Here is a 24,916-nt window from a genome sequence, read left to right on the forward strand (position 1 = left end):
ATTGCTAATTCTTTTTTTTTAATTCATTTGAATTAATTCAAAATCAATTCAATACAAACGAATTGGAAATGATTTGTAAATTCACTTTGATTGTAAATTCAATTAATTATTACCAAATTCATTTGAAATAACTCAAATTTCATTTGAAATGACAAAAATTAATTCAAAATTTTGCTAATTCAGTGCATGAACAATTCGCAAATTGATTCAAAAATTAATGATTCATTTACAGCTCTGCTGTTAAGTTATTTAATTTAATTTTTTGATAGTTCATATCTTCTTCCAATAGTTTTTACTGTATTTATTTTATATTTTTTAAGAAAAAACATGTTGCTGATGCTTTGCATTTTATATTTATTTATTTATGTATTTGTTTTATGTTTTTCTAGTTAAGAGAAAAATAAAACCATTAAATTGCAAGTTAACAAACAGCAAATACATACAATCTAAATAGGAAGTTGTGGGAATTGAAAAAAATACAATACACTGCTGCATCAAAAAAAAAAGAAAAGAAGATGTTACCACAATCGTTTATTGTGACGACCATGTGATGAGCAATGAATGAATCAATGAAGTTCACCTGAGTATAAATTGAAGTTATACAAACTTGCTATGGAAATACATACTTATGTAGTACTATACCTATAGTAAATATGTATTAAACAAATTTAGCAAAATGTATTCACCCAAAATTGTATATAATAGTTTGTATGCAAAGTTTAGAAAAGAAAAATAACGAAACATTTCAACTGGTAGAGCTTGTTATAAATATTATAATAATGACATAATATTTAGTTATAACATCTCAGAGTTTTTATGTTCGAAGTATTAGAGCCTTATTTAAGTGTTTTGATATGTTCATCCCAAACATGTTCGTACAATTTCGACCGAATGTTTGGACTAAGTTTATTTTCCTTCCGTATATGTTGCTACTCTCAGTTCAGGAGCAAAGCTAGAATGATGGAGTACTCCAATCTGCAGTAAATTATATTTCTTTCTCTTTTGTATTCCACTCCAAAGTATAATTTTTTTAAAGTCTGAAGTAATAGATAAATATAAATAGATCGGAAAATCTCAATTGTCAAAAACTTAAGTGGTGAGAATGGATTAGTAAAAATAATCCACGGATCGGTTCCGAAAATCATTTACGAAAAAAAAATTATTGAAATTTTAATAGAATTGAGATACCCTCTCAATTGAACTAACACTATTGAACAACGCAAAATACTTGGGAGTTATTCTGGATAGTAAAGTATCCTGGAAACCCAATACCCTTTCATGGTCATCAAAAGCCTTTACGGCTATGTATGTCTGTAAGAAGGCCATAGGTACGCAGTGGAGTTTTCCGGATAATATAGATTACTGCATTTCTAGGCCCTCCATGGCGACGAATTTCGGTTTCTCAATTCCGTACAACACGGTAGTAATAGACGGACTTTTATATGATCTCTCTTACGGGTCTCTCAGTCCATACGGACGGTTCTAGGAAGAGAGATCGAGTTGGCGTAGGTGACTATATACAGGAATTCGAAACTAGGCTATATTTTACACTTCCAAATGAATTTAGCATTATTTAGGATGAAATATTAGACATTAAAAGGGTGACTAAATGGCTCAGTTATAACAAGATACCAGGCAGGGATATTCGTATATATACTGACAGCCAGGCCGCAATAAAATCTCTAACAGGTGGTCCAGGAATGCCGGGCATTCTTAAACAGGATGGCGAGACATTCAAGTGGGTACGGTGACACGGAAATACTACGGACAACTGCGTTGCTGATGATTTGGCGAAAAAAGGCGCCATGCTGTCTGACGGAGACATAGACTTCCTATGTGGGATTCCGTTCCCATTAGTAACTTCTACTTTGAGCTCGCTCAGACAAGATGGGGTTGTGTACCCAGATATACTACAACAAGAACGATATGGTCCCGACTTAATCGTGGTCGAACAACAATTGAGTAGTGTAGTGGAGGTCATTACCAGACACTGCACTTTTGGCAACCATGAGAAGAGACTTGGCTTGCTCTACACCGACTTCTGCAAACGAGGAGGAGGATGAGACCATTTTTCATCTTCTTTGTCACTGTCCGACATAAGGAGATCTACGCTTAAGGTTTCTGGGACATCGTTAACTAAATAGTCTTTCTGAGCTCTCGAATATGAGACTAGAGTTCATTAATGCCTTCATAAGGAGTAGCATTTGGTTAACCAGAACAGACATGGGGATCTCCATAGAGTGACCTAATAACCGCCAATTCATTGGTACTCAATTAATAATCTCCTCTCCTCTCTCTTTCTTTCTTCGGACCTTTTTTCTTCCTCTTCACTTTTCAATCTGTAATCACATCTGACTCTCTCTTTTTCATTCCCATCTGCCCCTGTTTTTCTGTATTTCTACTTTCAAGTAACACAAAGCTGCCTGGAAACCTAACCCTCTCAATAAGAATGCATTTTTTAATTTTAAAAACAAATATTTTTGGAGACATTTGTGATTTTTTATTGGATTTTTCCGATTAAGTATGGAATAAAATATCCGACAAATGGCCGCTATGGCTCTGACGGCAGGCCATTACTCTTTTCATGAAATTTTGCATGACTTTTTCGCAGAGATGTGGCTGTATCTTCCCGATGGCGCGATGGATCTCGGATTTCAGGCCATTGTTTCTGATTTATTTGCCGAGATAAACCCGAGATTTCACTCAACCCCAAAGAAAAAAATCGCACGGCGTTAAAATGCAATTGTTTTTTAGCTTGGACCAGCACTCAGTGGGTGACCCCTACTCATGCAATGCATTGTGTTGGATCTATGAAAATAGGTTATGGGAAAGAGGATAGATCGAGCAGTGTTTGTGGACATTTGATTTTAATTTTCCTACATTGAAAGTAACAGAAAATACTTCGACAGGAAGCTTATTCCACTCACGGACAGTACGGCTAAAGAACGAATTTTCTCTGTAGTGTGTTGTGCGATCCACTGACCAATCGATTACGAATGGATGAACCCCCGCACATAAACGCGTATTTCATAAGAAACTAAGGGTTCCCTAATTTCATCAGAACACATTCCATTGTAGTATCGATAGAACAGTGAAACACAACCCACATTGCGACGATGCTCCAGAGAATCAATAGAGCTGGATACCCTACCGTTAAGCACCTTCGCTCTCTCCTGTACGCGGACGAGTAACTCCAACATGAGAGTTGTATTCCATTTTAGGTCGGATACAAATGGTTTAAATAGTCAGGAGATTAGATGAGTGAAGTATTTCTTACACCGTCTTAGAAAACGAAGGCGTTTGAATGCTTCTTTCGACACTTGAAACATGTGTTTTGTCCAGCGAACATCACACTGAATTATCATGCTTAGAACATCGAGAGCTTCCAATTCCACCCATAAGAGCAGATGAAGCAACATGATCATTCATGCGTTTGTATATTAACATACAACATTGAGTCTTGCGTGCATTAAAATCGACTCTGTTCTCATAACCCCATTCAGAGATTGTCACAAGATCTTGGTTAAGTGTATCATTCAGGTTTTGCCTCATTGCCCCAATCTCCGAAAGGCCAAGCCTTTCATCTGCAAAATAATAGATAGGCTTGTTTTAGAACAGAGAAAGGCAACCTATACTATTGCATTTTACGATTGTATTAGTTATACACTCAGTCCGCTCGCACCACGAATCGGTGTTCCCAGTAAACTTTCGTCTCTTTTCCCCAATTAAAAATGTAAAATCTCATATTGTTCATCATACATCTTTAAAAGTTGGGACATTTTATTTTTAACTGGCAACGCTGATTCTTAAATTGTGCGATAAAAAACGATACACAACCTGCTTGTTTGAGTTCTCAAGCTAGACTGATTAAAAGTTGTTTATTTCTCTACAATGCGTGTGCACACGTACGTAAGAGAAGAGTAAATCAAAAACGCGGCGCCCATGTTTTGCCTTTCCCTGTTTTAGAAGGTCATTTAGAAAAATAAGGAATAAAGTAGGAGAAAGAACGGAGCCTTGCGGTACCCCTGAATTAATCTTGAACTCATTTGATGAGATCCCATCTACAACAACTCGTATCGATAAAAATCGAGAAAAGCAATAAGTTTCGACACCAAAAGCAATAAGTTTCGATAAGAGTGCACCATGCCATACCCTATCGAACGCCTTTGAAATATATAGAGCCACCACTTTACTTTCGCCAAAACAGTGAATGGAACGACCCCATTTTCCGATAGGAAGGCAAGCAAGTCCCCCGTAGAGCGTCCTCTACGAAAGCCAAGCTAAGTAAATTGTTCGATTCTAGACATTTCACAAGATGGTGGTTAACCATACTCTCCATAAAGTTGTTAGCCTCTTTTGGAATTGGCATTACATTAGCAATCTTCCAACATTTAGGAAATTCTCCGGCACTGTATAATATGATGAAAAGGTTTGCTAACGGTCGGGATAGCGTCGAAGAACACTGCGCGAAAAAGCATAGTAACTGATAATCTTTCAAGCTCGGGAATTATTTGCAAATGGAGGCATTGCGCGTGTAGAGATTTTCCACGCCTCAGCACTTTGGCACACGAAGATCTCGCCCTTTTGCGCAGCAATTCAGTTTCTGCATTTTTGTTATCACGCCAGATTCTGAATGCTTCCACTCTGGATTTGATTGCTGTTTTGCACTTCTGATTAAAGGACATAGGAGGATGAAATTCTTCAAATATTCCTTGTGGATCAACAATGTTTGGTATTGAAAATGAGCAAAATCGGTTAAATACAACCAGAGTTATAGACCAACATCTGAGACAACCTCCAAAAGATGTGATATTTTTGAAATCATTTTTGCAATATTCTTTTAATATATTTTTGTAATCTTTTAATATATAGCAGATAATACATTGAAATCTTGCAAACTTTTTGCTAATGGTAAGAATTGGTCCAAGATTTCTCCTAGTACCCAGAATATGGCTCTATGATACATAAATGTCTATAGAATTGTGGAATCCATCTGAGAAAAATAAATGTTTGTATTCAAAATTTTCAAATATTGGAGGTCGGTACATAAGGTTCGGCACAGCCCTACTTGTTTAATTATACCCTACACCACCATAGTGTAGGGTATAATTATAAATGGCTTTCATATAGACATAAATCACATGACCTAATTTCATGGTGATCGGTCCATAATTGGTCATAGCTCTTATATAAGGCCCACTTCTGAAAATCACTCACGAATATAAATTATTGATATTTTTAAAAGAAAAATGTTTTTGCTCATTTACTTAGTGTAGGGTATTATATGATCGGGCTTGACCGACCATACTTTCTTACTTGTTTTCTTAATGTTTAACTAAAACATTTAAATCTGATTAGTAGAGGAACACAATATTATCTATAAATCTCTAATTAACCTTATAGTTTAATTAGTTTTGAAATACACCACAAAACATTAATCAAAATTGATGAATCAATTAAATGTAAGTTATAGCTTAAACTAATCACTAATAAATTCTAACACAAACTTGACCAATATTTGTGAAATAGAAAAACAAAAATAAAAACAAATGAAAATATTATTATTAATAATAATTTCAATTTCATGGTTTCCATTACTTCCATTACTTATAAAAATTGGTTTTTTATATTAAACAGTCAGTCTGTCAGTAAGACATTGTGACTGCAATTTATGCAACTTATATGAGTATTTTAAATATTTCTATTTTTTTGATTTGCATTATGTTATGCTCCATAAATTATTTGAAATAAAATGAAAAAAAAAACAAAAACAAATAATGTTATGAGATCTTTAATGTTAAAACTCATATTTGGCATCCGGTTCCGGTTTTAGCAGCATTATTTTGCAGTTTTTTTTGCTGCAAATGCGCTAAAATCATTAAGAAAACTAAAGATGTTTGTATGTAACTTTGCAGTACCATTGCGAATCAGCTAGTATATAAACTATTTAAATAGAAATTATGTAAAATAAATGTAAACTAGACAGGACTTTTGCATCTTTTGTTTAGTGGAAACTGCTGCGCCCGCTTCAACAAATAAGGAAGTAAGTAGTTTTCTTCTTTGTTGTACATAGTTTGTTAAAAGAGTGATTTGCTAACAAAATTTTTCATTTATTTTCTTTAGTTTTTTTTTCTGTCTATAATCTGTGATATTGTGTCTGTCTTTTATTCATTGATAATGGCTGAAGCAGGTGGCAGACAGTTGCAGTTAACCATCACGTCATTTATTAAATGTTTTTTTTTTTTTCTTTTATTTTCTTTTGTTTTGCCAACATTTAAAGGTTTTTGTCTAGTTTTTCATTTGATATTTTCTATAATTTTGTTTGAAGTTTAACAGCATCTGTTAACGATTTGCCAAGTGATAAACAATTTTTTTTCTTCTCAAATTTCTTGTCGTATTGTCATTGTTGTTTTTCTATTTTTTTTTATAAAAAATTGCTACAATATTGTTGCAATTTCTTTAAATCATTTTGTTTAACTTTTTTTATGATATTTTAGCTTTTGTCAATGTTCACAAATAATTCAGCTAAAATGCACTATGGACATAAATGTACATCTCCTCATTGTTATTTAAAACAATCATTTACTGATGAAAAGAACTTAGCCAAGAACTGATCAAGCCAATTTCCACAGTGAAGCGTATTCCAGAGAGAGCCTTCTGCATCGTTCGAAACAAATAGTAGTCAGACGGGGCAAGATCTGTACTATAAAGCGGTTGAGGCAAAACTTCAGCATATTCTGGACGGTTTTCGGTTAATGCCAGCTTCAAACGAATCAGTTGTGTTCGGAACAGGTCCCATTGATGGTCTGGCCAGATTTCAGCCGCTCATAATAAATAGATAGGACCCTTTTGGTCCCGCCAAATATAGAGCATTACCTTAGCGCCATGGATATTTGACTTTAGTGTCTACTCGACTGGTTGGCTGGGCATCACATGCGATCTCTTACGCTTCAATTATCGTAATGGATCCATTTCTCGTCGCAAGTAATGATTCGTTGAAGCAACATTTCAGACATACAAAATCGTCTTCAAAGTTCTGTCAGCTTCAATTCGTATGGTACCCAATTTCCCTGCTTTTGTACAAAACAGATTCGTGATAGCAACCGAATTTGTTGCCAATCGAATGATTCTACCTTACTGACCAAATTTTACAGTTGTGGCTACAAAATTTTGGAAAGGGTAACAAAAGTTTGGTTGCTTCAACCGAAATTCTTCTTTATTAACTGACTTTCTGTTAATAGAACTGAAAAATTCGACGTGTGCAACCGAATCATTCGATTGGCAACAAATTCGGTTGCTAAAACGAATGTGTTTTCTCTATGTATGAATCGTGCTGCATGTAAACGTTTTCAAATTGCTGATTGAATCTCTCCCAATGATTTTGCAAGCTCTTGTTGAATTTGACAACATTACCCTCAATTCTTGGTCTTCAAACTTTTTTGTCTGGCCTGGGCCAACTTTATCTTCCGGTGTGCTTTAACTGCACTTTTTTCCTAATTAAAGACGTAAAGCAAAACTTCCCGCATATGACGCTTTGTTGGTACAAAATTCAACATTTTAAAAGCATGTTCAATAACTATGTGAGAATAAATGCCAGATATATACCCATCAAAATAACAAATAAGTTATTAAAAACAAAAACCGCTTATTTTGTCGTCTTGAATTCCATTATTTTTTTGATTTGTATTTCATTGTAATTCAAGGCTGGAATTCAACTATATTAACACTGTAATGTTCGACTTGAATTCAAGTTTCCTTTTTACAGGAAAATGCTATTGAAATCAAGTGTAATACAACTGTATTTCAACCCTTAAATTTTGAATGTGTGACTGGAATTCAACTTTTTTTACACTTGAATTCCAGCAAAAATGCTTATTGGGACATATATTACATATTTTACACTCAGAACAATATAAAATTTTAGCTATCTGCTAATTAACCAACAACAACCCACTGTGCATTGCACGTATTTGTGTAGTTAAGGAAAACATAAACAAACGCTTTAACCTTTTTGCCAACTTGCCACTTAACCTTTACATTTGAAAAGTTTCGAATTTATTTTATTTACTTCTTCTTCATCTTTTGGAGCTGCTGCTTCATCTTCTTCTATTTCACCAACAAACGCTGGCATTAAGGAAGTGTTTATAGACAACACATTTGCAAATTTAAAAAAAAAAGAAATTTCTTTAACAATGACATACTTCGGGCAGATAAAAGTAACACGAATAACAAAAGAGCTTCAAAAAAAGTTTGAAATCATACAATATATAAATCAAAAATATGGTTTGTAACAGTATTTTTAAAATAAACCAAATGCAGCATTAGGAAAAAAAAATAATACAAAAGAAAATTAAACAATATTTAACCCTTAAAATCGTTATATCAATCGTATGAATTTCAATCACCTGACCCCACACTCCTAGTTTTTGTAAATGAACATAAATATTTGCCCTCTAACGCTTCTTTTTACACAATCATTTTATTAAACATTTAAATTGCAAATAAGTAGTTATTTAAGAGTTATTTTAAAAGTTAACTAAAGAAAAAAGATCGAAAAATGTTTAGCTGCTATTTAAAATATTTATGTTTTTTGTTTGTTTGTAAATTCATTTTAAAGTTGTCTTCTTTCTGTCTGATGATGTAATTTGAAATTAAATAATTGTTTAACCCAAACTAAACAAGAAATAAATAAATAGACGTAACAAACATTGCAAATTTATTTATTGTAATATGAAATTAATCAAAACTTTCTTTTATCTACTTGCAGGTATTTTTACACACAAAATGTTAGCGACACGAAATTTTAAAGGAAAATTATTTTTAAGTGGTAAGTTGAATGGTTTTTGTCATATATTAATTAAAAAATTTAAAGAATAAAGTACCCTACAATAAGTATAGGTATATAGTAATAAGGTATTGAATGAAATACTTCTTGGGAACTCAAAATTAATTTCGAAACGGATTTTTAATTCAGATACAACTTATTGATAATACCTATCAGTGCAAAAGTGGTGTAACCCCAAACTATTTACATATTTAATGGTATATTATACTTGATATTGGTAATGTAAGGACTGTATGTAACACCAGAACCACAACCAAAAAAATTGTGGGTTACACCACTTTTGCGCTGATGGCCTCATATAATACTTTAAGTAAATGTCGGAAGTACAAATTATATTTATATTTATGGACAAATCCGCAAACAATTTGGTCGAGTGATTTTTGTTTATGTAATACATATTTCATTATAATTCGATATCAATATTTATATGTGACACTAGCTTAACCTTCGCTTTACCAATACCCACCCGGGTGACCTTTTCGGTTTTATTTATTTTTTTTAATTTTTTTGCGATTTAAATAAATTTTAGACTCACTGAACAAATTTTAGAGTTCTGTAGAATTTAATAAAAACATGATAAAATTGTTAATATGGTTTTTTGGATTTTTTACAATTTTTATACCCTACACCACCATAGTGGGGGGGGTATAATGCGTTTGTGCAGATGTTTGTAACGCCCAAAAATATTAGTCTAACACCCACCTAAAGTATTCCGATCGACTTAGAATCACTTTCTGAGTCGATTAATCGATGTCCGTCCGTCCGTCTGGCTGTCTGTCCATGTAAACCTTGTGCGCAGAGTACAGGTCGCAATTTTGAAGATATTTCGATCAAATTTAATACATATTATTTTTTCGGCCCAAGGACCAAGCCTATTGAAACTGTCTGAAATAGGTCCATTATTTCACATAACCCCCAACCAAATGTCCCTCCGAAATTGAACTTTATCGGTCATAAATGTTTAAATTATATATGTATGTCCACAAATTCCGCTCCAAATAAGTTTTATATACACAAAATTCATGTCACCAAATTTTGTTACGATCGGTTCATAATTAGTCATAGCTCCCATATAGACCCGCTTTCGAAAATCACTTTAACGTGCATAAATCGCTTCAAAATGTTGGTATACACACAAAATTCAACATAGTTAACTTTCATATAGACATAAATCACACGAACTAATTTCATGGTGATCGGTCCATAATTGGTCATAGCTCCCATATAAGGCCCACTTCCGAAAATCACTCAAAAATATAAATTAATGAAATTTAAAAAAAAAAAATGTTTTTGCTCTTTTACTTAGTGTAGGCTAGAAAATGCATTCCAATTTGCCAATTGTCTAAAAAAATTAGTATTTAGTGATATTCTTTGAATTATTGCAAGTAAATTATAATAAAAAATTAACTTAGTTAAGCCTAATTAAAATTTACTTTCAAATTCTATATATAAAGTTCGAATAATTACCAAAAATCTATAAATTTAACAAATTAATTAGGTCGTGGTGTAGTGAGTAGGGCGCTAGATTAACAAGCTAAAATTATTGATTTTCGTGGGTTCGAGTCGTGTCTCAGTCAAATATAATGTTTGTACCTACGTACATATATCGCTTACAAAATACTTTATTGCAGCACAATTTAAAATCGCTTACTTTTGGAACATCGCGAATAAAAATATGTCCGTTTTCTAGTAAAATAATAAGTAGAATTTTTGTCAAGTTCTCATTATTTATCAGCTTAATTTGTAAATAAAGTTTTAGAGCTGGAGATTTGCATATCAACTACGTACAATGGTACCAAAATAACATATGAAAAGTATTGAGATTCATACTATTTCTTAATCCTCACTTTGAGACAAACAACGGATACTCTGTCTATAGTTGTTCCCAAAATATGCAATAATGAATATTCTCTTTGAATGGGAGGGAACATCCAAATTGTTCCGAACCCATCCACTTTTACCTCAACTATGTATAACGGCAACAAAATAACTCATGCAGAGCTTTGAGGATTTTAATATTATAGTTCTCCAGATAACTATATCTATATATATAAAAATTAAATGGTCCATGTATGTAATGGCATCACGTGAGATCAGGCTGGATCGATTAGGCTGATTTTTTTTTATTCGATTCGAAATTTTCAGGAGATGGTTTGTAAAGAAAAAGTTCAAAAATTCCTGGTAAAACTCGGATTTTTTTTTTGAGTCCAGTCAACTGTAATAAAAAAGCTCCCTAAAGTATGCAGTACAAATTCAGATAGTTTATTTGCAAATAAATAAGAACAGGCAGGTTTATGTGGGTTGGAAAAACTTGATTAACTAACATTAGTAAATGCTAACGGGCGAAGCCGGGTCAACGGCAAAATCCCGGTTGACATTTCGACCGGCTGCATTCAATTTCCAGTCGCCTGCTGACATTTCACCGAATCAAAATCGGAACTCATCCGAAAGATGTTTCCAAACATTGCTCAAAATTACAAAAATCATGATTGGTTGAGCGAACGTGCTTTATTGATGTCGACGAATTGAATTTTTTAGATTCAAAGTGAAATTGCTGTCGAATTGATGACATACAAATCGGTGGTCTTCCCAAGATGATGTCATCAACTATCCATCTTAGTTTTTAAACTCGTTGGGATTACCCGGATTTGCGCCTCACAATCTCCAACTGAAAGTCGAATCGGTAATCATAATGTTACGAACCACCAGATTTGCGGTAAAAAAAAACTGATGAATAACGTCATCGAAGCAACAATACTTAAAGGAAAGTACAAAGGAGAAGACCAACCAACCAGAGTTCATAGAACAGATAGTTAGTCGAAGACAGACAATCCCAGAAAGATCATTATTCTCACTTCCGGCTAGGGTTTTTATCCCGGGAATCCGCGGTACAAATTTCCCGGGAATTTCGTCAATTTTTCACTACCCGATTCCCGGGATTTTTAGTCGGGAATCCCGGGAATTAAAAACTGACAAAAATACATAGAAAACAAGTTAGTACTGTGTTTTTTTTTTTTCACCAAAAAACAATGAAAAGTTTTTTACCGCTTATTATTATTATTATTTATTTGGGGTTTTTCGTATTTTAAAAAGAGATTTCATTATTTACAGAATTTATTTCTTATTGAATCATTCTAATTTCTTTAAATTTCTTCTTCAAATCCATAACAAAATAGCTTCAAAAATTTATTAAATGATTAAATTTTTCTTTAATTAAAATCTATTACAAAAAGCTTTAAGACCATTGTTTCAATTAATTTTGTAAATTATTTGATTTAACAAAAATTTAATCATTCAAAGTTTGAATAAATTCTGTTATTAATTAACTTTAAAATTAATTCAGTTTAAACAAAGGTTTTGGAATGAATCTAAAAAATTAAATATTAGGAATGGATTTATGGAATGAAAGACTGACATTTTTTAAATACGGATTAAGATTTTAGTGAATTAAGCTCAAATTTTATTAATTAATTCGAAGCTCTGATATTTAATAATTCTAACACTAAGTTTTTATATGAAATTTGGCTATAATATTCCTAATTTACAGTATCATTATATATTTCGGGAATGTAGACAAAAATTTCCCGATTCCCGGGAATCAAAAAAGGTCGGTATATTAAAAACCCAACTTCCGGCCAGCCGATGAACTGTATGATCGATTGAAAAGTAACTGTGAACTGTGGCGTATTTTTGAATGTAATTGAGATATTACTTGAAATTTTTTTTGTAAGACCAAAGATTAACTTATCTAAACAAAAAACTTTAGTTCGGAATAAATGTGGATCAAATTGGTCCTAATATTTGCAATCCTATAAAATGTAAAAAAAACTTGTCAAAAGGTCAAAGGGAATCCTGCAATTCCTAAAAATTGGAGCGAAAATCCCAAAAATGTTATTTTTTACAATTTTGTTTATAGGGTCCACATTTCTTTCGGGGTTGGGAAAATGCTTTGGGGATAAATAGGGAACATATCAAGGTTTCAAAAGCTACTTTCCGTTTTCTGATCCCAGCTTTGGTATTTTAGAACATTTTGCTCCAGTTAAATGGCTAACATTCTCGATAGTTCGATTTATATATTCCGTTTTAAAAATGTTTGATCTCGTAACATTTAATAAAATTCCCACACAAATTGACTACCGGCAGCTCAAGACATTTATTAAGAACAAGAATTAATTAATATAAAAATGTATTTAGTAATTAAATTCTAATTAATTTATAAACATTTTATGCTTTGCACGTGTTTCTATATTCCAATTATTATAATCGAACACGAAAGTTGATCGTGTGATCGTTCAACTTTAAACCTTGACACAAGTCATTGTTCCTTTAATAATGATGCCATATTGTTTATACAAAAACTACACTTTAAGAAATATATGTATGTATATGAAATTTAAACCCATTTTAAAAATAACTCCCTTTTTTGATAAAAAAAATAAAAAATTATAATTAACTATTGACTAGCAAACAAACAAACAAACAAAAAAACATAATTAATTATAAAATTTATAAGCAACCTGCTTTAAGTTTGAAATTATTAAAAAGCCCCGGGTTGTTAAATATTAAAACGGCATGAGATTTTCAGAAGATGGAGGGAAGGAAAAAGGTGGTGGAATAGTTTATTTAATTTGTTCGCTGTAAATTTCTTTATAATTAATATTAATGTTTACGCATTAAACAAATATGTATGTTTGTTTCAATGTTTAAATGAATTTTTTGTGTACTAAAACTTTTGTATTAAACATTTGATTTGATTTCTTTGTAATTTGTTTTGTTTTAATGGAAAAAAATTAGTTAATAACTAAGACAACCTTCAAATCACAGACTAAAACATGCTAAATGTATGTTAGTCGGCCTTACTAACTGTTTTTCAAATGCTGTTTTTATGTTTATTATTTTGTATTTAATATTTTTTTGGGCGGATCTCAAATAAGCATCTTTGCACAGTTATGGATTTGTTCATAATTAAAGAAGTGAGTGAACACATGTGAATTATGATTTAATACAAAACGTAATTGTCTAAATGAGTTAAGGCTCAAATAAATTCATGTATAAAGAATAATGTATGTATTATTATACAAATTTTAATTAAACATAAGTGTTACTTTAAGTTAAGGTAGTCAAAATGAAATATGATGTGTTCGTTGGAGACCTTTATAATTTAAACTTTATTGTATTTGTATGTACTTAAAATATTAAGATTATTTATTTATTTACTTGTTTATAACTATTAATTATAAAACTGTATTTATTGTAGTTAGAAGTTTAAATTAATTTATTGTTTATTCTCTTCCTTTTCAGCTTTTGTCTTTATGGTTTTGCTGAATTTCACAGTTGCCGATTCACGGGTAAGTTTGATGGACGTCTGCCTATTGTTCTCGCAATGAAAAGTTTTGTCACAATTTGATTTCCGGTTAGATCAAATGAATTTTGCAAATTGAATTTCATTGAGATTGTGATCTTTAAGTAATTGCTTATTTATTTATCAAAGCAAATAAGCAAATAATTTAAAATAAAATTCTTAATATATGCGAAATTAACCCTAGGCTCTCTTTTGTTGTGTCTTATTTCTGACTTTCTGGTTGAATTTTCGATTATGGTGTATTCAGGAACTTATAGAAAAATTTCACGGATAATATTATTGCGGAACATTTTAACCCCCTAAATCCCTGTTTTAATGGTGTTTTTTGCTCTTTTTTAAAAGAAGGACAAAAAAGACCCTTGCATATTCTACAAAAATTTTCTCCGTAATATTTTACATAAATTTGCTGAACACATTTTATATCTAAAATGTAAGGATCACATGGTTTCTTATGCCGATTAACAATAAAAATGTGCCACAGTTGGGAAACTTTAAATCCCCCCCCCTCAAATGAAATTCAGATGTAAACTTTCAAAACGCCGATACACGGGTCTTTTTTTTTTGTTTCCTCTATCAAAATTTATTGGTCGGACCTTGTAATTTTTCCCTTCACCTTCGTGAGATTTCGCTAGATATTTTGGACAGCAATGTTTCGATAGAACTTTATTATTATTTATTTATTATTTTAAAATATTGTTACGTTTTAACCTTTTCAAAACGTTTATTTATTTCCTTTAAATAAACCGGATACTTTTGATTGCAAATAAAAGCCGTTTAGTAGTTTGAAAATTGTAACAACTCTTTATTTATTTAAAATGTACAACAACCACAGAATTAAATAGTCACTCAATGTTTTCTATACACGTTTATAAATTCTCCGAAATACTGACACTTTATAATGTACACGAATTCACTTGAAAAATACAGCACACTTTAAGGCACTCAGTTTATGTTTATTCGAATAGCATCTCTGATAAACTGACTAACTACTGCAACCTCTGCCACTATTTATAACTCTGCCATCTGCACTCTAGATTGCTCTTTAACTGTCTAGAGCTTTCTAATACATACGCCATCTGTGGTGTACTTTCTACAATGTTCTTTAACTGAATATTCTAATTCGAATATACGGTCGCAGCAAACAGCGTTGCCATACTTGCGATCAATGGTCAACTGAAAGCTTTTATTCAATGTTAATAATGCGCACAGATATGTTAAAGTTTGAGCACTGCTATTTGAAAGCATTATGCAACTTTAAATCAGCCGTTAAAATCGTTATATTTGAATTCAAGTACAATTTCGTAACAATATAGTACCCTCTAAATGGAACACAAAGAACAAATTATTTTTCAGATACTTTTACGTACGATGATATGGAATTGCCCATATGTAGATATTTAAATATAAAAACAAACTTTGACAGCTGTTAGAACCAAACCGACTGACTGACTCCACCTTATAAAAATTCGCCTATACCCTTACAAAACGAATTTTCAAACTCTTTAAAACAGACATCCATATAAATTCATACAAATAATAATATACAATACGAATTTTATAATATTGATGGACGTTATTACAACCAAAGTGAGATTTTAAGGAACAAATTGTTAGAAACTCCATGGTACAGTGGGCAGAATCAAAATATTTGAAAAACAAATCTTGGCTTTCTAACTGGATCCTCAGATTAGCATGAACTTTTACACTGCCGTAGCAGGAGAGCACCACCGAAATCCATAATTTTGTAAACGTTTCCGAATTTTGTTGTGGTTTGTCTAAAATCAAATAATATCATCATAATATTAATAGGCAAGTCGATTTCTTTAGACCCCTTTTACGCTCACATTATACATTAAATTTAGGAAAGAAATATACCATTTTAAAGGGATTTATTCACAGAAGTGCGGAATATATATTTTATTGAAATCGGTTCAGTGTTTTAGGAGTTATAAGCGTTTTAAGATGTTACTAACACATATGCAAAAACGTGTACATGTGAACCTTAAGCTAAAAAGTAAACAAAGCAATGTGTGTTGTTGTTGTAAATAAATAAGAGAAACAATTAAACAGTATTGATTTCGCTCTGTTTTAAGTGAGAGTTGTTATAGAAAACAATGAAGAAGAAGATTTTATTATGTAATTAAAAGTCGCTTGAAAGAAATATTTTGAAGATTTTTTTTATTTTCTCAATATGTAATTGTGAGTAAATAGTTATTTTATGATATCTGCAGAACTATAATAGCGAAGGGTTTTAACTTTATACGAATCAATTTATTATCACTGCATGAAGTTTAACCAAAAATGAAATGGATCGGAACAGGTGGCGAGTCACCTCCCATACAAAGTAAATAGTTATTTTTAAATATTTTGTGAACTATAATTTCAAGATTTTTCAAACTTTGTCTATATGGCTCTTTTATCATTTTGCATAGTTTCGCTGAAAATTTTCGGGATTGGAATAGTGGGCGTGGCACACCCTATACAAAGTAAATATTTAATTTCGAATATCTGGAGAACTATTATAATTATAAAAGTGTTTAAGCTTTTTACGAATTAATTTGTTATTACTGTGCGGAGTTAGCTGAAAATAGGCGAAATTAGATTAGAGGACGTAGCACCTCCCATGCAAAGTAAATATTAATTTCGAATGTCTGGGGAACCAAAATGGGAGGGTCGGAAAAGGATGTGAGTCACCTCCCATACAAAGTTATAATTACATGATTCTTCAAACTTTGTCCGCATAGCTCTATTACCATTTTACAGAGATTGGCTGAAAGTGGTCGGGATTGCATTTCGCAATTATTCAAAGTAAATAATTAATTTCGAATATCTGGAGAACTATAATTCTAAAAGTATTTAAAATGTATATCAATCAAATTATTACCATTTTACAAAGTTTAGCTAAACATGATCGGCTTAGTTGGAATGACGCCTCCCATATAAAGTAAAGTTAAAGTGAATATGAGTTATTTTTTTACATAAAATACATAAAAATGGGTGGGATCAGAATAGTGAAGTAGTGTCTCCCATACCAAATTAGTTAATGTTTGAATATCAAATAAACAGTAATTGAGAGATTCTCCATATTTTGCATGTGTTATTATCATACCATTGTACATAGTTTAATTTTACTAGGATAGGGGTAGCGAAGTGCACCGGGATATACTAGTATTCTTAAAGCCGTCGATTAGGTCTTATAGTTATTGCGTTACACGTATTTGAAAATTCAAAATTTAAAAACAAAACTTGGTCCCACAAAAACAGTATCGAGAGAACTTGTTCGTTGATAGAAAACCTGGTTCAGGTAGAAGGAATGGTCCACATGATGTTTCTAAAGCCAATAAACAGAAAGCATTTTCAAAAGTGTTCCCAACACATCCGGTAGGAAAGCAGGTTTAAAAACATACAAGGCTAATAAAGTTCCTGTCAGGAACTCTGCTAAAAATGTATGTTTAAGTTCTTGGTAGGGCAAGCAATATGCAGTTGCAGCAAAAGAAGCCAAACATTTGTTACAAAGAGTTTTGTAAATACCAAAATTTACATCATGGAATGTTCACAAAAGAAAATGCTTCCATTCATAAGACTTCTTAATGTGCCCACTTATTTTTGTCCTGATTTGGCATACTGTCACTATGAAAAGCAAGGTCTTGAGTTTTACAAAAATAATAATGTGGTATTTGCACCAAGAGAGGCAAATCCTCCAAACTGCCTGGAGCTAAGGCCAGTAGAGAGTTATTGCTGCACCCTTGTTAAAAGAAAATTGAAGAGAACATAAAAGGTGTCCAAAAGTATGGTGGATTTTAAACGGAGAAAAACTACCTGTTCGAACAAAGTGACAGAAAACTTACCTTAATGGTAGGGTTTCCGAAAAAGGTTCATAAATTCATCACTCCAAAAGCCCATTTTAGGCAACATTTCGGACCAACCAATAATGAAGAATCTTTGAGTTTCGGCGACATTACGCATATGTGAAATTACATGTCAATCGGAACATCCAGTTAGATTTATTTAAAAAAATAATTTTATCCTGCCCCACTATGAATCTCAAAACTACATGAAATCCGATTACATAAATTCTTCGGCAAACTACAGGTTGTTGGCTAAGATAAGCCAAAATATAAAATACAGTTATGCAAAATTTGCTAAAGAAAATAGTACAAAAAAATACACAAAACTTTCTATAGAAAATACTATTTACCACAAAATTCTCTCAGGCTCCTTATAATGTGCAACCTAACCTATTCAATGCGAAGAATTATACCAAAACACAACTTAATACATTTTCACTTTGTTATGTTAGAGTTAGTATTCAGGATTAGCTTTTATACATCATGAAAATGTCTGAATGATTGATGGCGTGGATTGTTATTCAATGTTTCAGAAACGATTATCAGAAGATCACCTTTGAAATATAATATTTGCGTATTTGATCTTTGGAATAGATCATGTTTTATTCACATTCATAAGCTTTAGGCTTTGACAGCTTCGATGACTGAGCAGTAATAGGCGATTGACCATTGAAACATCAATGTATTCGTGAATAAAAAGAACGGTGTTTAAAATTAGCTTGTCATAGTTTCGAAGAAAAATATTTTGACATCTGCCTTTTGGCGAATATTAAAGACAGAATAAAAATGTTGGAGGTATTAAGGATTTTCCTTATAATATTTATTAATGTGATTAACAATACGATACACAATAATTCCGATAACCTTATAATGACCCAATCTAAAATAAGAAAACATACAAATGAGGCAGCAGTTTTAATAATCTCCAACACTTATTTTAATTTACTTATACAATCCATACTTACTAAATTAAATTATTTTTCTTACTTTTCCAAGACCCATATACCCGCTCGTATATTGGCCAAACAAACCGGTGCTACACAATTCGAGGAGGAACAATACGAAACCCATGCAGATTGCAGTGATCACAAGCATCATCTAAAGAAGAGAGCTTCCGATGAAGATGTCGACTATGAGGTCTATCAGGGTGTAGTAGGAAGGCCGGGCATTGATTTTCCCATATATCCACGCATACCCAAGACATCGTTCAGTTGTAGATCCTATGGCAATGGCTATTTTGCTGATATGGAAACAGACTGTCAAGTAAGCAATAAATTTATTTTCTATAAATAACAATTTTATTTAATTGTACTCTTCTTACAGGTCTTCCATATATGTGAGGAGGGTCGCAAGATATCATTCCTTTGTCCCAATGGTACTATATTCCAACAGAGTGAATTAACCTGTGACTGGTGGTTTAAAGTAAACTGTTTGGGTTCGTCTGGTTTCTATGCTGACAGCACTGAATTATTGAACAAACAAAAGGTGCAACGTTTGAAACCCTCTATACCGGTGCAAGGTTTTAATATTGTAGGTGGCGGTTTGAATATTAAGCCACGAGTGCCCGCTAAAGGAAATGCCCGTTCTAGAGTAGGCAGTGTTAGTGCCAATAATGGTAATAGTAAATCTGATAGGCGTATTGATTCGGATGAGGCACCTTCTTTGGAGAGCGTAGATTTTGATGATTTATCGTCTGAGAAACAGCGAGGAGCATCAGCCAAGCCTGAAATTTCCAATATCGATAACAATGACAACGAAAATGAATCCCAAGTTGTGGCAGAATCTGCCTCTTTTGTCAGCAATAGAAATCGCAACAATTTTAATTATGATAAAGTGAAGCTGGATAATACACCCAAGACGAGCAGTTTGGTTAAATCTGACAATGGTCGTAGAGGAGCTGGCGATCGTGGCTCTCAAAGACATGGTTATGGCGAACTCAATGCTGATTCTACCGAGAGAGGACGTGGTGGTCAAAGAGGTCAACAACGTTATCGTGATGACAAGAAACCCGAATCCTTTGATCGCAACGATAAAGTGAAACCCACTAAGAAAGACAGAATTGTGGTAGACAATAGCAATGACAAGTTGAATAATCCCACAGCTACATATAATTCAGGAACTTACACCACCGCCAGAAGATTTGAATCTACCAGAACTACACCATTTTATACACCCACCGTACCATCTGTAAGCAAATCGAAGACAACTGAGGGCAAAGCATTCTATATCAAGGGAGCCACTGCTACCACACCAACTCCCCATCGTTTCAATGTGAATAACAATGGTGCTGGCATATTTTTGGAATCCACGGGTGCAAGTGCAAAAACCACCGCCAATCCGGTGGAATTTGAGATAACAGGTCCCACTACTCTAAAGCCCATTATTATCGGTATGCGTCATTATTTCGATAAAGACTTCTCGTCCGACATTAAACCCAAGAGCAACATTAATTTGGAGGTTTCATCAAGAAGCTCGAATCACAAATATGACTCCGATGACTTTTTCCCAACCACTACACCAGCCACCACTGGACCAACTTATTTGCCAAAATCGAAATCAATCCCTAGGCTATCGCTAGATGCTGCTGGAGACTCATTCCTATTCGCCCCCATAAGTGTGCCACAAGAAGAGATTTCCCGCAATGTTAATGACATGTTGAAGACAATCAATGTATTGAAGCATAATTTCGATGATGTGGAGTTGATTAAGGTTAATGGCAAGAATCGTTTAGGTTTGGATATTCCACCTTCATCGGGTCCAGATGCTTTGATTTCCTTGGCTCAATACTTTGCCACGGAACAGCACAATGATAATACATCAAAGAACCTGAACTCGTTGGAAGATAATGCCAGTAAAAAGACCAGCCATAAAAATAACAATGAAAATGGTAGCGGTAATGGTAATGGTAATAGAATCGGCGAAAACGGCAATGGTAGTGGAAGTACAAGTGGTAATGGAAATGGTAATGATATTGCTAATAGAAGTGGAAAGCCTACTAATACTTTGGCTCCTAAGGAGAAACTTTCCGATACGACAGCCACATTAACTACTGAGGCCACACCTAGTTTGGCTGTGAACAGTGACGATATTCATACCAGTTTATTAAGCAATGGCACCGTCAACAAATACAATACTTTGTTTGGCTTAAATGCTTCCGATAACTCAAACGTGGATCCTTTACAGGGTTTGGCTGATACCAACGCCCCAAAGCCTAAGGATATTAATACACCCTTCCCCCAAATCGGCACTACAGATGCCACTATTAAGGCCTTGTCTGAAAAGCCAGAGTCACGCAAAATAGCTCAAGTATTTTCCAATGCTTTAACCAATTATCTCAATGATCCTGCCAAATTCCGTGAAAGTCTTGCTGCAGTAAGACCCACCGATCCTACTGTCGATAAAAATTCCAAATTTGTTACTGTAACCGATTCTACACTTTTTAACCAGGGTACAGCAGCCACCTACTTACCAACTACACCAACCCAAGGTCCCAATACAGCAGATGCTACAACACAATCCAACATAGCCTCTGTAATCAATACAAATCTTATAACATCCACCTTTACACCAGACTCGGCCAGTACCACTGAGGATTACGATTCCACCACCTTCAAAAGTTCTTCGGAACAAAAATCTAGTTTAGAACTCTCCGCCGAATTGGAGCCTCCCACCCCAGACTCGGGAGAAGGAGAGGAATTTTTACAGAGAGAGCAAACCCAGTCATTTGTGAAGCCCAGAAATGAGTTGTTCAAAAACAAAGATAAATCCGGCAAAGTAACCACAGTCAAACCTTGGTCTTTTATTGAGGAAGATGATATCTTAGATCCACTTAAGATTAACGATGGTTTAATGAAATTCAAGACCACGACATTAAGTCCTTATGCCTACTTGCCCAGAGATGAAACCACCATTTTGCCCAGATCCCGTCACAGTAGCAATTTCCAAGTTTTATCTACTCATGGACAAAGAAGTCAATTACAACATGGCAATTCGGAATTATTAGAATCTAAACATAATTCCAGATTACGCTCAGAAACAGCAGCTTCCGCAGATCCTTGGCAAGACATTTTCGATTCATATGATTTACCTAAAGACTCTTTACCCTCAAATACCGGTTTGCAACGTATTGCCAATAAATTGTTTGGTGGTCTCAATGAAAATGAAGCCTACCACTTGAGAAACGTTATGGCCGAAGCTGAACACAACCGCCAGGTATTGCGTCTGTTATTGCTGCTCATACAAACCTGTGACGATCAAAATGGCAGAGCTTTGGAAAGATCTCGCAAGCATTTAATTAATGCTCTTATAAATATGGATGGTAAAATTAATGACGAAACAGCAGTTCATGTTAAAAACTCGCATCACAAAGACAAACCCTTAACCACCACCGAACAATTGCCGGTGACTACCTACAGAAAAACTGGCAGTGGTGAGGAGATTAGTACCAGTACATTAAGTTATCCCTCCACTACCACAGACTTGCCCACCACCACCACAATAACTGGCTCCACAACACCCACCACCACCGATGGCAGCAGTAACAGCAGCGGAGAATCGACTACCACACCGAAATTCGTCATAAAAGTGGAGGACAATGATAAGGAAGCATCGACTCTCTCTGCCGTAACTGTGGATACTGAGGGTAATTCAGATAAGAGAGCCTTGGAGTTATTAAAGTCATTATATTCATTAGCTTCCAAATTTACAAGTAGACGGTAAAAGCTTAGAGTAAAACTTTTCATTGCAACAGTGTTGTCAGCTAAATACAAAAAGCTACTTTGTCAAAGAAAAAGCTTTTTTCACACATCAACGATTCCTAACACTATTCATAGTGTTGCTAGTTACACACAACTTTAAGCTTAAGCAATAAAGCTTTAAGCTAAAGCTTTCTGCTCAACACTATTCCTAGTAATAACTTCAAAAAACCAGTGTTGCCACATTAAGAGACAAAACTTTTGAAAAACAGAGAGCTTAGTTTAATTTGAAAAGTATTTTTTTGCCTTTATTAAATACAAAAATACTTTAAAAGAAAACTCAAAAATTTAGTCAAAATTTTCTTTAATTATTCTGAAATATTTTTTCCACAAAAACAAATATAGTCTGTAAGAAACTTCTAACACTGTCTTCTGTCAATGTATTTAAACTGATTTCATCAATTATCTGAAATTTTAGACTTAAATTTTTATTATAAATTTATTATTTCTTTATTTTTTTAAGTTTTTTTTTTGTAATTATTAAGTTTCACAAAACTGCCTTAATTGTATGTATATAAATAAATATTAAAAACAATGTATTCCACATGTATCACAATTAAATTGTCACCAATAAGTGAAAAAAAAGTATTAAATAGTGAACATAAAAAATACACAAATTTAAAAAAACAAAATACTCAATTTACAAGAACTTCTTTAGAGAAGGGGAAACCTTTTACCCTTAATTACTTTTTGTTTACTTTTCAATTATGTACTATATCTTCTACTGCAAAATTGTTCTAAACCTTTTTTGTAAATATTTATTAATATTATGTCCTTGCCACTTTATTACTTTTGTATCGTATATTTAATTATAAATAATAAAAAATTAAAAAAAAATGTATACAAAGATTTTTATTTGCACTGAAGTATAGGGAAGTTCATCGAATGCAATTGAAAAGTGAGTATTGGCTTTCGACTGTACAGATTTTTAAATTATCTCTTTGAGGTTATGTCAACTATGTTTTCAAATTACTGATGGCGATTTTGTATATCATTTGATTAAATTTGACACTTAAGTACAAAAACTTTCTCCCAGAATAGCGTATTATATCTTATTATATTTCGAGAGTAAAAATTCTTACTTTTCTTTATATATTAAGGATCGGTCCGTTATTATCAGTAGTGTTTGGGTCGTCCGCAAGTGTGCGTGTACTCGAATCTTCATTGTGACACCTTTTGGGGGTTTCATGTGAAATCGATAACTTCCGATCGGGATTAAATTTGTCCCAATTTCACAACAATTTTCGGTCGAGAACTCTATGAGTTAGAGTGGGTCAAACAGGTGCTATCACTCATCCATGTAACTTATTACCAATTGTTCTTAGGAAAATGTGTCCCACAAACTTTAATCATTAAAAAAAATATTTAAAAAAACAAGTAAGAGTGCTATATTCGGCTATGCCGAATCTTATATACCCTTCACCTTTGTTGTGGATGCATTATTATTTTTTTCTAGCTGCTCCAAACTGCTCAAATTTCAATGTTTTTATTCAAATATTATAATAAACTCTTGAATATGGTTTATGGATTATTTAGATAAGAAATTGCATTGAAAATAAAGAAAATACGAAAGTTTGAAAATTTCTAGGACGTATTATCCCAGTAGTCCCAAAATGGTTAAGTAAAAAACGCTCTCCCAGAATAGCGTATTATTTCTTATTATATTAAGACAGTATATGTATATTCAGGATCGGTCCGTTATTTAATCAGTAGTGTAGGTTGGATGAGTCATCCGCAAGTGTGCGAGTACTCGAATCTCCACAGTGAACCTTTTGAATCAAAGTTTTGATACATATTTGGGGGATTTCATGTGAAATCGATGTCTTCCGATCGCACAGTGGGAAAATCACCAATCTAGCTTATAAAAAATCGTATCTTTTAAACTATTGATCTGAGGAGTAAGAAATGTATGAAACAATTGTAGCTAATAGAGTGATCTTTAAATATATTGTACTTGTAGACACAATGTTTCATTACAGGGTGCACCAAAAGGAAGGTTTTAATGGAAATTGCAATTTTTCTTGATATTAAAGTTCAACAAAATAAATCAGAATTTTTTGTTAAATAAAACTCAACAAAAAAATCTATTTATAAGTTAATTAAATCA

At 33.0% G+C, this 24,916-nt stretch overlaps 1 protein-coding gene across 1 annotated transcript in view; it reads left to right on the top strand.

Moving 5' to 3' along the window:
- The window catches only part of thw (thawb), an 83,624-nt gene extending 60,850 nt beyond the window's left edge, over positions 1 to 22,774 (top strand). Inside the window, exons 2-5 of the mRNA XM_065498525.1 lie at positions 8,768 to 8,827; positions 14,147 to 14,193; positions 19,052 to 19,318; positions 19,379 to 22,774. Of these exons, the coding sequence (XP_065354597.1) occupies positions 8,768 to 8,827; positions 14,147 to 14,193; positions 19,052 to 19,318; positions 19,379 to 22,774 (3,770 nt within the window). The remainder of the gene's footprint in view (positions 1 to 8,767; positions 8,828 to 14,146; positions 14,194 to 19,051; positions 19,319 to 19,378) is intronic.
- Positions 22,775 to 24,916: the final 2,142 nt, after the last annotated feature.

Source organism: Calliphora vicina, chromosome 1 (assembly GCF_958450345.1).
Source record: "Calliphora vicina chromosome 1, idCalVici1.1, whole genome shotgun sequence".
Classification (NCBI taxonomy): domain Eukaryota; kingdom Metazoa; phylum Arthropoda; class Insecta; order Diptera; family Calliphoridae; genus Calliphora; species Calliphora vicina.